This window comes from Vulpes vulpes, chromosome 1, assembly GCF_048418805.1.
Source record: "Vulpes vulpes isolate BD-2025 chromosome 1, VulVul3, whole genome shotgun sequence".
Taxonomy (NCBI): Eukaryota; Metazoa; Chordata; class Mammalia; order Carnivora; family Canidae; genus Vulpes; species Vulpes vulpes.
This window is the reverse complement of record NC_132780.1, coordinates 187,292,722-187,306,774: the sequence shown is the minus strand read 5'-3', so window position 1 is coordinate 187,306,774 and position 14,053 is coordinate 187,292,722. Positions and strand designations below refer to the sequence as shown.

General features: G+C 33.6%; 1 protein-coding gene across 3 annotated transcripts in view; it reads left to right on the top strand.

The window, feature by feature from the left end:
• The window catches only part of ASCC3 (activating signal cointegrator 1 complex subunit 3), a 340,865-nt gene that overhangs the window by 252,652 nt on the left and 74,160 nt on the right, over positions 1–14,053 (top strand). For all 3 annotated transcript variants that reach the window (XM_026002925.2, XM_026002927.2, XM_026002926.2), the window contains exons 34-36: positions 270–395; positions 13,529–13,640; positions 13,836–13,970. In XM_026002925.2, coding sequence (XP_025858710.2) covers positions 270–395; positions 13,529–13,640; positions 13,836–13,970 — 373 coding nt within the window. The remainder of the gene's footprint in view (positions 1–269; positions 396–13,528; positions 13,641–13,835; positions 13,971–14,053) is intronic.

Here is a 14,053-nt window from a genome sequence, read left to right as displayed (position 1 = left end):
TGTATCTTTACTCTCTCCTGTCATCCCTTTCTTGCCAACTCTCTCTTCATTGGCCTCAATATTATTCAGTACTAACTCCAGTATCCCATAAGTATACTCTTCCCTACTCTGTAAGTTATATCTTCTGTTGACCACTCTTAACCTTTCTCCTCCTACCTCTCATCTTCTCCTGAAAGTTACTGGCCCCCTTCCATCAGCCTGCTATGTGAGATAAAATGTGTTTCGCTTAATGTTCATGTATGTTTCCCATGTCTTGTTCACTAATGTAGCTTATTGGGAGTGCTCTCTGACCATTTAAATGCGGAGATTGCTGGTGGTACAATTACATCTAAGCAAGATGCAATGGATTATATCACCTGGACCTACTTTTTCCGACGTCTTATCATGAACCCCAGGTAAGTGCTGGGCAACTGTATATCATGCTGTTTTGCACAGAAAGAAATTATATTTGAAAGTAATAATCCCTAAATTTCAATACATAACAAAAAAGTCAGAACTTTGGGCATTCTAGGCATATGAATTTTCCGAGAGAATCACATGATTATCTCTGATATCACACTATATTTGAAAATGAATAATGGTATGCATTATTACTTAGCTTATTTTAGTTAACTTAGGATATCCTTGAGGAGTTTGCTCTGTAGTTAGGGAGACAGGACAACTGAATTCATTAAGAAATGTGCTAAACTAAATGGTAGTTACTGCCTTAGGAACAGTTGGAATTTAAAAATGAGTGAGGCTTGTGAAGTTGTAGAGGGAAGACTTTGTGATGTATTTGTAATGGTTAATAGGGATGCTGCTGGAAGAGATAAAATTAGGAGAGTTGCAGTAGAGTGTCTTTTACTTTCAGGCAGTTTAGAAGATCTTCATTCAGCACCTATTTGTCAAATGTTATATAGATTTTGAGGGTAAAAATTAGTGTACATTATCCCCTATCTTCAATGGCTGATCTTTTAATGTGGGTAAAGCTGTATAAATGATTACAGTATAAATCATAAGTGCTGTGATAGAACTGTATTAAGCCTATGAAAGTAAAATCTTCACAGAGAGATAATACTTCAACGAATTTTGAATCTGGAACAGGAGTAGAAAAGGTAAGAGGCCCAGAAATACTGTATAGTCATAGGCCCTCATGGCTTGAAAGGACATTTGTAGAGTGCCAAGAAGTTTGATGTGGCCAGAGCTTGTCTTGAGTAGAAAGTGGTCCAAGCACCAGAGAGTAAATGGCCCATATGTCATGCTTAGGAGTTTACATCTGATCCTATTGGCAGCGGTGAGTTTTTAAACATGGTTCAACATTCCCCAAATTAAGTTTGGTTTTGTTTCAGTCCTTATGACACTGTGGTAGGGAATGAGCTGGACTGAGGAGACATTTAAAGCAGGAAGACCAGTTAAGAAACTGTTTAATAAGAAAGGTGAATAGTACCTTAACAGTTGCAGAAGGAATGGAAGGAGGGCCAGAGATGGGGAACATTGCTGATATATTAGGAAATCTCAAGGCATTGTAAGGTCTTAAACAGAGAGATCATGATGCAAATGTCATTACCATATCTTACCTGTTGGTACCTTAAGAAATTTGTTTCCTATTTCAGCTAACATTTGCACTCACATAGATAGGAATTTGAAAATATGGTGACATTTTTCTGTTTCCTCAACTCTGAGGGCCTCTGGATTAGATACAAGATAATCGTTAGGAAATTTGACTGCAGGATTAGTGAGGTAGTCATCCAAGACTGCGACTTTACCATAGTAAATTCTTGAGATTAGAATTGTGGAAGGGTATACTAGGATACACTTTACATGTACTCTGGTCCAACCTTCTTGTCTGATACTGAAGAAAGGGAGATTGGAAACTTCAAGTGCCTTGCTCTGGATCCCAAAACTACTTTGACATAAAGCCAGGACTTAACATAAGTTTTCTGACTCAAGTCTTTTTTTAGAGGAACAAGTGGGTTGGGTGTGTAACTATAGATGTATTTCTTATTCTTACATCATAAAAGATAGAAGCAATTAATATGGTGGAGTGAGATTTGAACATGGAATCAGAACACTAGTTCCTGTTTAGCACTACCCTTTACTAACTGTTTAACTTGGAGTCACTTCACCTCTCAGCTTCCCTTTCTTCATGTAAAAGGCGAGTAATAGCCTACCTCCCTCACAGGATCATGTTAAAAACCAAATACATGCGTTAAAGTCTGAGTTTTGTATTAATTATGAAGAACATAATTAATGTTGATTGGTAGGCTATTTTTCCTGTACTGCCTTTCAGTTGCTTTACTGGTCATACCACCCTGAAGAATCTACCTTAGAGACTAAAAACCTAATCATTTGTCAGCTTTTCTGACTAGCAAATGGAATAATTCTCTGCATTCTTTAAACTGGTTCAAATTGGGTTCAAATTTAAATTAAGTTCCTTTGCAAATTAGAGTTCTTTCCTGAATCTACAGATACACTGAACTTTTTGAGTGTGTCTACTTTTCTTAAACTTAAAAAAAAAAAAAAGCAAATTTTAACTTCCAATGAGAAACAATTTGAGACTTTAAAAAAAATTACAAAATAATACAAATACTGTATATCCTGTACCCAGCTTCCTCAAATGTTAACATCTTACATGACCATAGGCACAGTTATCCAAACCAGAAAATTAACATTTAGGTAATACTATTACCTAATCTACAAATTTTATTCAGATTTTTGGATCCTGCATTGCATTTAGCTCTGTCTCCTTAATTCACGCTAATGTGTGACATTTCTTCAGTATTTGTCTACTAGAACCTTGACATGTTAGAAGAATACTGGCCAGGTGTTTTGCAGATTGTTCTTCAGTTTGAGTGTGACAGAAGTTTTCTCATCCCTAAATTTAAGTTTTGCCTTTTTTGGAAAGAATACTATACAAGTGATGTTGTGCTCTTCTTAGTGCATAACAGAGAGCTGCCCTCTATATTTAAAATATCACCTGAAAAAAATAAAATAAAATAAAATATCACCTGAATGTGAAAGGCCCCAAAATACACTATTCCACTTTGCTCTCTATCAAGTTAAGAGTCTTTTCTCCAGCTGCCTGCTGAATGGTACCACATAAACTTCCCAACATTATTCCAAGCCCACTGTGTCTAAAACTGAACTCATCATACATCAGTATCTTCCTGTAATCTTTTTCACTTTTGTTAATATTATCACTCTGCATCAGTTTACATTGACATCAAACTTCAAATTTGCTTTTATTTTTTTCTTCTCCCACTTTCTTAATTCTTCAGCTGCTTAGCCTACTTTTAGTCTGTCCCCAGTGTAGCCTAATTTGCCAACTGTCAGTACTGATCAGAAATTAAATATAATATATTAGAGATAGGAACTAAATAAGGTGTAATTAGTAGACATAAAATGCGTTGTCTTCAAATGAGTGAGTAGGAGACTGTCCAGTGTTATATTTAACCATGAGAGTGAGATGAGCCAAAAGCACAGTTGAAGATACTGGTGAGAATAGGGGTCCTACCAAGAGGGAACTGGAATAGGCATCACTCTGTCACTCTGGTTGCAAACTACATTCTATTTAATACTGATATGAGAAAAATCCACATGCAACTCTAATAAACAGTATTAATTAGTGACTGAACAAGTAGTTTGGGGGAGGTTAGCACAGTGGACAAAAACAAAAGCTTGAGAGCATGACTTGGTTTATAACTAAAAGAAATTATATTGAGCCTCTGAGCCAGGGGACTTCTTGGGTATTGACAGTTTAGATTATATCTTGCTCATATGATTGTAGTCCATGTAAATACTGACTGTTCTGTAGTTCACATTACCTCACCTACTTTTACCCAATGGCCATCTGTGGTAGGGGGAAATTCTAGCAATGGGAGTCAAAGGATACATTAGCTTAAGGCACTTGGTTGTTGTGGCAGCTATTTTCCTGCCCTCTTGCTGCCCCAAATAAAATCTAGATATCCCCCAACTAACACCACCAAAGGAGACATTAACCCATACCATCCCTTGGTGAGGGGTTCCTCTCACTTTCATGCTTTTGCTGTCACTCTTTGGCCTGCCTACAGTGCCCTTTCCAGCCTTTTAGCCATCTAAGTTCTAACAGTCTTAAAAGTCTATTCATATATTGATAAATGTACTTAAGTTAATTTTCAGGAGGTGATGGTCTAATTTGCTCTCAACTATTTTAATCAAAGTTGCTAGTTTCTTTAAAGTAATCACCTGAACATATTTTGAGATACCAAGACTGTCATTATTATCCTCAAGTAGAAACCTGTGCCCAGAGCTATTACGATGTGAATTAATCAGTCCAGAATAGGTATAGCAATAAATTTCTTTGAAGGACTATGATACATTTTTCACAGAGAGAGAATAAGCAATCCTAAAAATTTGTGTGGAATCACAAAAGACCTCAAATAGCCACAGCAGAATTGAAAACAAAGGTGGAGGCATCACACTTCCTAATTTTAAACTATATTACAAAGATAGAGTAATCAAAATAGTATGGTAATGGCATAAAAACAGACATGTAGATCAATGGAACAGAACAGACAGCCCAATAATAAGCCCACACATATATGGTCAATTTACTCAAAGGAACCAAGAATATGTGATAGAGAAAGGATAGTCTCTTTAATAAATGACATTGGGAAAGCTGGATATTCACATGCCAAAGAATAAAACTGCACCCATATATTTTACTGTGCACAAAAATCAGCTTAAAAGACTTGAAAGTAAAACCTGAAACCATAAAACCGCTAAAAGACATAGAAGATAATGCCCTTGATATTGGTCTTAGTGATGATTTTTTAGATTTTACACTGAAAGCAAAGGCAATAAAAGCAAAAATAAACAAGTAGGACTACATCAAACTAAAATGCTTCTACACAGTAAAGGAAACTAGTAAAATGACCTACTAAATGGGAGAAAATATTTACAGATATATGTCTGATTAGAGGCTAATATCCAAAATATATAAGGAATTCATACAACTCAATAGAAAAATAACCATCTGATTTAAAAATGAGCTAAGGATCTGAAGATATTTTTATAAAGAAGACCTACAGATGGTCAGTAGGTACATGAAAAGGTGTTCAACATCACTAATCTCCAGGGAAATCAAAATCAAAACCAGGCTAAGATGTCATCTTACACCTTTAGGATGGCTATTATCAAAAAGATAAGAAATAAGTGTTTGTGAAGATGTGGAGAAAGGGGAACACTTGTGCGCTATTGGTTGAGAATGATAATTGGTTCAGCCACTATGGAAAACAATATGAAGGTCCTACTAAAACTGAAAAATAGAACTATACATGATCCAGCAATTTTACTGCTGGGTATCTATCCAAAGAATATCAAATCATTATGTCAAAAAAGATATCTCCACTCCCATGTTCATTGCAGTACTATTTACAATAGCTAACACATAGAAACAACCTAAGTGTCCATCAGTGGAGCAACAGATAAAGATCTGATACATACACACACACACACACACACACACACACACACACACACACACTGAAATATTATTCACCCAAAAAAAAGAAGAAGAAGAAGGAAGAAGAAGGAGGAGGGGGGGGGAGGGGAAGGAGGAGGAGGAGGAGGAGGAGGAGGAGATTATTTTGTCATTTGCAACAATACGGATGGACCTGGAGGGCATTAATGCTAGTAAGTTAAATAAGTCAAGCAGAGAAAGAGAGATACTGTATGTTGTCACTTATATGTGGATTTTACCAACAACAGCAAAAAACTCATAGATACAGAAAACAGATCAGTGGGTAGGATGGGCATAATGGGTGAAGGAGGTCAAAAAGTACAAACTTCCAGTTATAAGATAAATAATCCTGGGAATCTAATGTATAGCATGATGATTATAGTCGATACTGTATTATATATTTGAAAGTTGATGAAAGAATAGAGCTTAAAAGTTCTCATCACAAGAAAAAAGTTTATAACAATGTAAGGTGATTGTTGTTGACTAGACAAATGTAATCATTTCACAATGTAAACATAAATCATTGTTACATGTCAATTATGTCTCAAATGGGCAGGAAAAAGCTATGATCAGCAACTGTGTTAGGTTCTGTTGGAAAGCAGTAGCAACATAATAGTCTCAAGTCTCAAAAATCATAGAATTGCCATAAAATGGTGAGGTAGAAGCATTTAAAAAAACAATCTATATTCTTTAATTCAGTGAACATTTATTTAGTGCCTTCTATGTGTCAGGTACTATTCTAGGCATTTTAAAGATATAATAGTAAATAAAAAACTTTCTCCTTTCATGACACTTTTATTCTTTTAGCAGAGATAATGAGTTTAAAAATCATGCTGATACGAATCATAACTCCAATGAAATCACCTCACACCTGTCAGAATAGCTAAAATTAACAACACAGGAAAGAACAGATGTTGGTGTGGATTTAGAGAAAGAGAAACCCTCTTACACTGTTGGTGGGGATGCAGACTGGTGCATCCACTCTGGAAAACAGTATGGAGATTCCTCAATAAAGTTAAAAATAGAATTAACCAATAATCCAGCAATTGCACTACAATGTTACAACATATTTACCCAAAGGATGCAAAAATACAGATTTGAAGGGGTACATGCACCCTGATGTTTATAGCAGTGTTATCATCAATAACAAAATTATAGAAAGAACCCAAGTGTCTATCAACTGTTGATAAAGAAGTGGTATGTGTATGTGTATATATGTGTATACACGTGCACATGCATACACATTGGAATATTACTTAGCCGTCAAAAGTTCTGCACCTAAAACTAATATTACAGTGTTTGTTAACTAACTGGAATTTAAATAAAAACTTGAAAAAGAAAAAAAATATATATTAGAAGGTTATGAGTGCTTTGAAAAAAAGAACACAGTACTGAAGACCAGGATGCCAAGAGGGTGGAGTGGGAGGATTATTGTATTAAAAACGGAGACAGAGTGGGCCTAATTAAAGGTGCTGAAGAGGGGAATTAGAAGATACTAGTCATAGGTTACAAACTTCCAGTTATAGGATAAATGCTATAATCTACAGCATAGTGATTATAGTTAATAATACTGTTACTGTTTTTTTAAAAAAAGAGGTACTGACTTTTGAACAAAGAGTTAAAGGCATGAGAAATTTGACCACATGAATAGCGAAGGAAAACATTTCAGACCAAGAGAACAGGACAGGTTCTAAGAAACCTATGTCTGGTGTATTCAAGGCCTGGAAAGGAGAAGTTGTTGGTGATGCAAAATGAATGAGGGGTAGACAGTAGCAGGAGATGAGGGACATGGAGTTAGGTGGTAGTACCAGTTATGGTACTCTCCAGTACCTGAGAGACTATGGTAAGACTTTGACTTTCATTATTAGTGATATAAGAACCATTGTGAGGGTTTGAGTAGAGGACTGATAGCATCTAATTGTAATGTAAGTCTGGCCAATTATAATCATAAATGTTAAAAATAATTCAAACTTACCTGTTAAAAGACACATTCTCATACTGAATTATTTTAAATCCAGCTAAACATGATTTGCAAGAAACATCAAAGTGATATAGAAAAGTTGAAAGTTACGGATTGAAAGAAGATATGAAGAACAATAACAGAAAGCAGTTGCAGAATTAAAATCAGACAAGATGAAATTCAAGGCAAAGAAAGACTACAAAAGGCAACGAAGAATAGTTCATATTGGTAGCAGGCACAATCACAAAATAGTTATAGTAGTTTCCAAATTTTTAGGTGACTAAACATAGCATCAAAATATAGAAAGCAAAAACTGATAGAAATTCAAAATGTTAACTAAATTACAATCATGTTGAGAGATTTGAATACATCTTTGTTGAAAATCAGCATGGTAAAGAGATATTTTACCTTGTAAATACAGGGTTTGAATAACAGTATCTTTGAATATGTGTATCTTTGTATTTCTTGCCCCCAAAAGAATAAGCCTATTTGCAAACACTCATCAAAATTTATTTATAAAAATGTACCATATACTAGACCACAAAGAACAACTCAGTGTATTTCAAAACATAGAGATCATAAGGCTACATTCCCAGTATATATAACGCAGTAATACCAGAAAGAAACAAGAAAAAGGATAGCAAAGGCAATCTCCTTGTTTGAGATTTAACTATTCTTATTCTAGTGGAAGGTGAAAATTTATTTTAAATTTTATGTAGACTAGAGCTATAAAAAAATAGAAGTGTAATATAACAAAGCCAATGAATTTCAGTCAAAGCACAATCCCAACAAGTATTCATATCTTTAGAGTATCTACAAGATTCCATGAATCCTGGGAAACAAATAAGCATCCATCTCTAGGAACTAGATGAACATTAACAAAAACAAAACTTAAATATGAAAAAGGAATTTATAAAAGTAAAATTGAAATTAATAAAGTGAAAAACAACATACACTAATGTTATTTATTGCCCACTACATTTGAGTTACAGTTTTAAGAGCCTAACTCATTTAGTATTACTCTGATCCCCATTTTATAGATCAAGGAACTGAAGCACAGGGAGATTGAGCATCACACAGCTCCTGAGTGGCAGAGACAGCACTGGAATTCAGGCACTCTGGCTCCAAGGGCCACAGTCTTCCCTCACCAGGCTCACTATCAGGTCTAGAGCCCAAATATCCACAGTCCCTCTCCACTTCTCCTTCCAGTGCTATGCTGGAAAATGTGTTCTTTATGGAAACCATACCCTACAAATTTTGAATGTGTAACACTTTTGTTCATCTGATGCAAAAAAAAAAAAAAGTCAGTTTTAATATCTATACCTTTACATCTGGAATAAAATGAGAACATGTGCCTAAATCAATTTTAATGATTTATGTATTTTATTTAGCCTGCCATAGTGACGCTCTACAATTTTCTTTCTGATTGGCCCTTGATTATATCTTTTTATTATTGTCTGTGTTAAAATCACCCTTTCCATCTGGAAGCAAAAATAAAGGCACAAGATTCAGGAAATTGGCAAATTTTTCCTACTTGTTTTTAGATCTTTTTAGAAGTTTTAAGGAAGCTAAAATCATTGTCCCAAATGAGTGGCTTATATTATGTGTAATTTTAATTTATCTTTAATATTCCCTATTATTTAGTGTTGTTTTTTTGGTTGTATGGGAGAGGCATATATACATGCATGTGTGTGCTACAAGTAGAAATTGAGGTTTATTTAAAATAGAAAAGACAAAAACCATTTTCAAAATACCATCATACATAGATAATAAATATGATCCAATTCTCCAGCCACCTTCATTTAATCATACTACTGTAAAGTACCCCCACCACATCACCACCAAAAGTAGAAGTTATGTTGGCAAAGATCCTGCCGCTGCCCCTGGATTGTTGTCTACATGTGTGCATGATATGTATGTATATGCAAATATATGCACATGCATATAAAGATAGATTTTATATGTATAAACATATATGTAGACACACATTACATTAATGTGTTTAAATGTATATAAACACATGTACTGGTCCATCATGAAATGTAATATATTCCAAATTGAGTTCTGGATTCAATTTGTATGTTCAATTTTACTCTCTATTTTCCCCTGAGAAAGCTTTTAAACATTTCTGGGACAAAAAATGTTGTGGTAGTTTCAGCTGTCCCTGCAACCACTTTCATTATTTGTGTCATTATTACTGCTGCATAATCTGAACATAAAAAAACATGGTGCTGTAACAAATGACTTCCCAGTACTGACAGTTATAGCTGCAGCATTTCAAGACTGATGAAAAATTTCCCAGCAAGATCTCTGGCCAGGTTTACAATAACCAAACAGGAAATGGCTGCCACTATTCACATTAAATCCAGACTGTTTGGTGTAACTTTATCTATGTTTTCGATTATAATAAAATCTCTTTCATTCTCAACCAGCAAAATTTCATCCTTTTTAAGGTTGGAAAAAGATAATTTGAGGCTTCATGTGAGGTATTCCTGTTTGTCCTTTGATAAGATCTTTTAAAAGATATGTTTTTTAAGTTGTTTCACTTTTGGATTGTTTAAATTTAATGAACTTTGTAAATTTTTATGAGAGGGAGAGGTTTGTTATGACTTTTTCCCAATGGACTGCTAATAGAAGTTAGCTTGTCTAGCCCATGTGCTAGATGCTGTCAGTATCAAACTGCCTTTGACTTTCACACCTCCCAGGGGACTAGTAATTGTTGTGTTCAAACAGCCTGTAATTGTGATCCCGCTGGCTTTCTCAGTACGCTTCTGGCTATTAGAATCATTAAACAACTCAGCACCTGTTAACAGCATTGTAAATATTCAACCCTGCTTGTGTGCAGGTTGAGTCCAATATAGAGAAATCTTACAGAGCTCAGCCTCATAAATTAGAGCTTCTGACAAGTCAATTATTGTGAAACTGGGTTTCTCTGTGAAATAAATGAAATAGCATGCTGACAAAAAGGTAGGCTGTCTGTTTATGGCAGAGAGAAGATAATGACTTGATGATCCAATGCAGTGAACATGAAACTACATTGTATCCTTTAGCTATAATTAAGCAGTTGTGTAATATTTCTGTTTTAATAACCAAGTAAATTATAAATTTTGTACTGTGGAGAGTGCAACATGAAAACAGACCTTTTTACTTAGCTGTTGCTTGTTTTTTCAAGTTAACAAAGTGATTATTGAAATAAATGATATATAATGTTTTAAGCTAAATGCTTATAATTATTTAGGCTAGAAATTACCCAGTGACTGAAAAGTTCACGCAGTAGAAGCAAAGGCCATATAATGCTAATGAAGATCATGTAAATATAAACTCCATTGTTTATTCACAGAAAAGTGTCTGAATATATTATCTCTCAAAATTTTATGTGGGCTAAATAATAATTTCATTTACATTTAGTTTTACAGTGTCTAATAAATTATATATCTAAGATGTAGCAGATCTTTTATAAAGATTTGACAATGTTTTAAGTAACAGTTCAAATATTAGCATAGAAGAGTAGTACAAATCAGCAAAGTTACAGCACAACAAAAATTATGCATTTTAGTATTTGTGTTGGGTATATAGAAGTTTTTTAATGATTGAGATTTTCCTATTATATTCTTGAGTGAAATATTTAACCTGGCATTTTCTATTTTTAAAAGTTATCATTTATATATGCCAGGATACCTGAAGAAAACAATTTTAGGATTTATTTTTTAAATTCTAGATTACCCCCAGATTGCATAAGGATAAAAGTATTGATACTGAATAAATTGAATGTCAATTCAATTACTTAAATTGAATTTTTGCATTTCTCTCCTCAGACTTGAAGATATATCTTCAAGTTTAAGTTATTCTGATAAATGTTAATTTTTAACAAGTTAGATTATGTATAATGTACTCATCAAATAATCCCCCCCAAAAAAATGTACTCATCAAATAATTAGTTGTAATCTCAGACATAATTTTAGTTGTTTTCTTTTTTGCAATTTATTTTAAATGTATAAGAACTATTTACTCTGATTAAGGCTACAAATTAGTCTTAAAAACTTCCCAGGAATTTAGACAAACATTAGAAAAAGTACTAGCCCATCAAAATATACCTTGTAAATACATAAAAATGATTAAAATAAATATTAAGAAAAATTTATAATTTTTGAAGGACAGTTCTTATCGTAGATGGTTTTCCATATCATTTGTAAATATACTAAATTTGTTAAAGGAAAAAATGGTAAAATTGTCATTCAGTTATATTTATTGGGTAATGGCTTATAGTTGGTAGCAGCATCCATGAGATTTTTTTTTCAAATGGCCTAGTAAGTTTCTAGACAAATATGATATTTTAATTTTTTTGTTTTTCATGACAATGTTATTTTCATAATGTCTTCCTTCTGTAATTTTAATTGCATAAAGAATTTCTTGATTCTTGCATGAGAAATTCAACTACCTATTCAGTTCCTAGGCACTTTTTTTTTCAATTTAGAAATAATTTTATCAACTATATATTAATACACACAGCTGAAAATAGTATTGGAAAATTTATAGATTTAGCAAGCCAAAAGAATGTGAAATAAAAAATAAACACTTCTGTTGTAAGAGGTTTGGCTGATAAATTCCATTTGTTGGGAAAAAATGAAAAACAATAAGTTTTACTAATAATTTGGAATGGCTTTAGAGATCTCTTTTATGGGGCATTGAATATCCAGAATTTTTATTTTCACTTTCTACAGCAGAATACATTATTCTAACTATTATTCTTTTTAGTCATTTTTCAGGATAAAGGAAATGTTTTCTAATGGTTTCTAATGCTAGTTTTTTCACTTTATATTCCTGGTTAGATAAAAGTTTGTGCAGTTCATTTAAATTAACAACAGCACTGGTTTCAATACTTATTTATCTATTCATTTATAAATATTGCTCTATTTTAGTCTGTGACAAGAACTTTTCCAGGAAAGGCAATAACTTCTCTGCAGATTAAGATTAAAAAGTAAACCATTTCTCTTTTTTTCTCCTGAAAGTATATCGTGCCATCTTTAAGTCCTACTTGTAATTTTAAATAAATGTTTACCACCAAATCTTTCTCTTTGAAGAAAGAAAAAAGGAATCACCACAGTGGATAGGCTGTGGTTTCCTTCAGGCCTCTCCCATTTGTGATTGTTAACACTTTCTTCCCAGACTGTGAATATCCCCTTTCTAGTCCTGTGCAGAGGTACAACCCTTGTGCTAGGGTTTCAGTGATGGGTCTGTTCTGAGGTCACTTTACACTTCTGTTACTTGATGTGGATGGAGATGGGACGTGTAATTCTCTATGCTGACCAGGGTACAGGATTCGCCACCAAGAATTAGAGACCTGCCGTGACATAGGGATAATCTGTCACCCTTTGAACCTGTTCCCAGGCACAGGTTCCTAGCAATCTTAGATATTTGGCAAGACAGTTTTGGAGTTAGAAGGAGGAGCATTCAGGTGAATTGCATGTCCTTCAGACTTTTACTCAAAATATACAGAGCTGAACCTATGTGTCTTTTGTGTCTAGAACCTATGTGTCAATGCTTTATTATTAGCTTGATGATGTCCCTTCAGATACTTAGGGTGACATGTAGTTATTAAGCATTTGGAGAACAATAAATGACTAAATTCCTTAAAAGAATTTATCTACTACCCACATCAGTGTTCTTTGAGTTTTATAAAATTACTGAGGATGGGTTTTATATATAAAAGGGAATTTTATGTTTATATTTAATATGCTTCTGTTTCTAAATCTAGTGTATACATTTAGTTTGCTGTGTATAGGTGTATAAAGTAAAGTTATGCCAGTTTTAACACTGGAAAGTTAGTATCTTTTTTAATGTGATGCTGAATTTATCTACTTAATCTAACACATTCGTAATGTATTGTCATTGTTCATTGGTGTCAACAAATGTTAGGATGGGAATTTTGATCTGTAACATGAAACTGGTAGTTGCAGTTTTTTTACTTTGATTTGCCATAAATGTAATTGTTCTTTGAAATTCTGGAAAGAATAGAATGATAAGAAATTGAAATGCTAATTTTAATAGAAAATATCTTGAAACAAATAATAAACTTGTTTGTTTTCTAGCTACTACAATTTGAGTGATGTGAGCCATGATTCTGTGAACAAATTTCTATCCAGTCTGGTTGAGAAGTCTCTGGTTGAATTGGAACATTCCTACTGTATTGAAATTGGAGAGGTATGACTCAGTCATATACATTCCAAGTGAAAAGATTGCCCAGCTTTTTAACAGTAGGGCTTTTGTTCTAATGATAACCAAAAATTTTAACAAAATTGTTGCAAAAGCAACCTGCAATAAGAACTATTAATTTTATGAATGCCTGTGCTTCTATTGTACTTTTTATTTGTCATTTTATCTTTCTTTTTGAAATAGGATAATCGGAGCATTGAACCTCTGACATATGGCCGAATTGCTTCTTACTACTATTTGAAGCACCAAACAGTTAAAATGTTCAAAGAGCGTTTGAAACCTGAATGCGGTACCGAAGAATTGCTTTCAATTTTGAGTGTAAGTTTCATGACATTATTGCACTGCTGTTTAATATAAAGAGATTATATCTTATATATTTCATACCTTCTCTTTTAATTTGG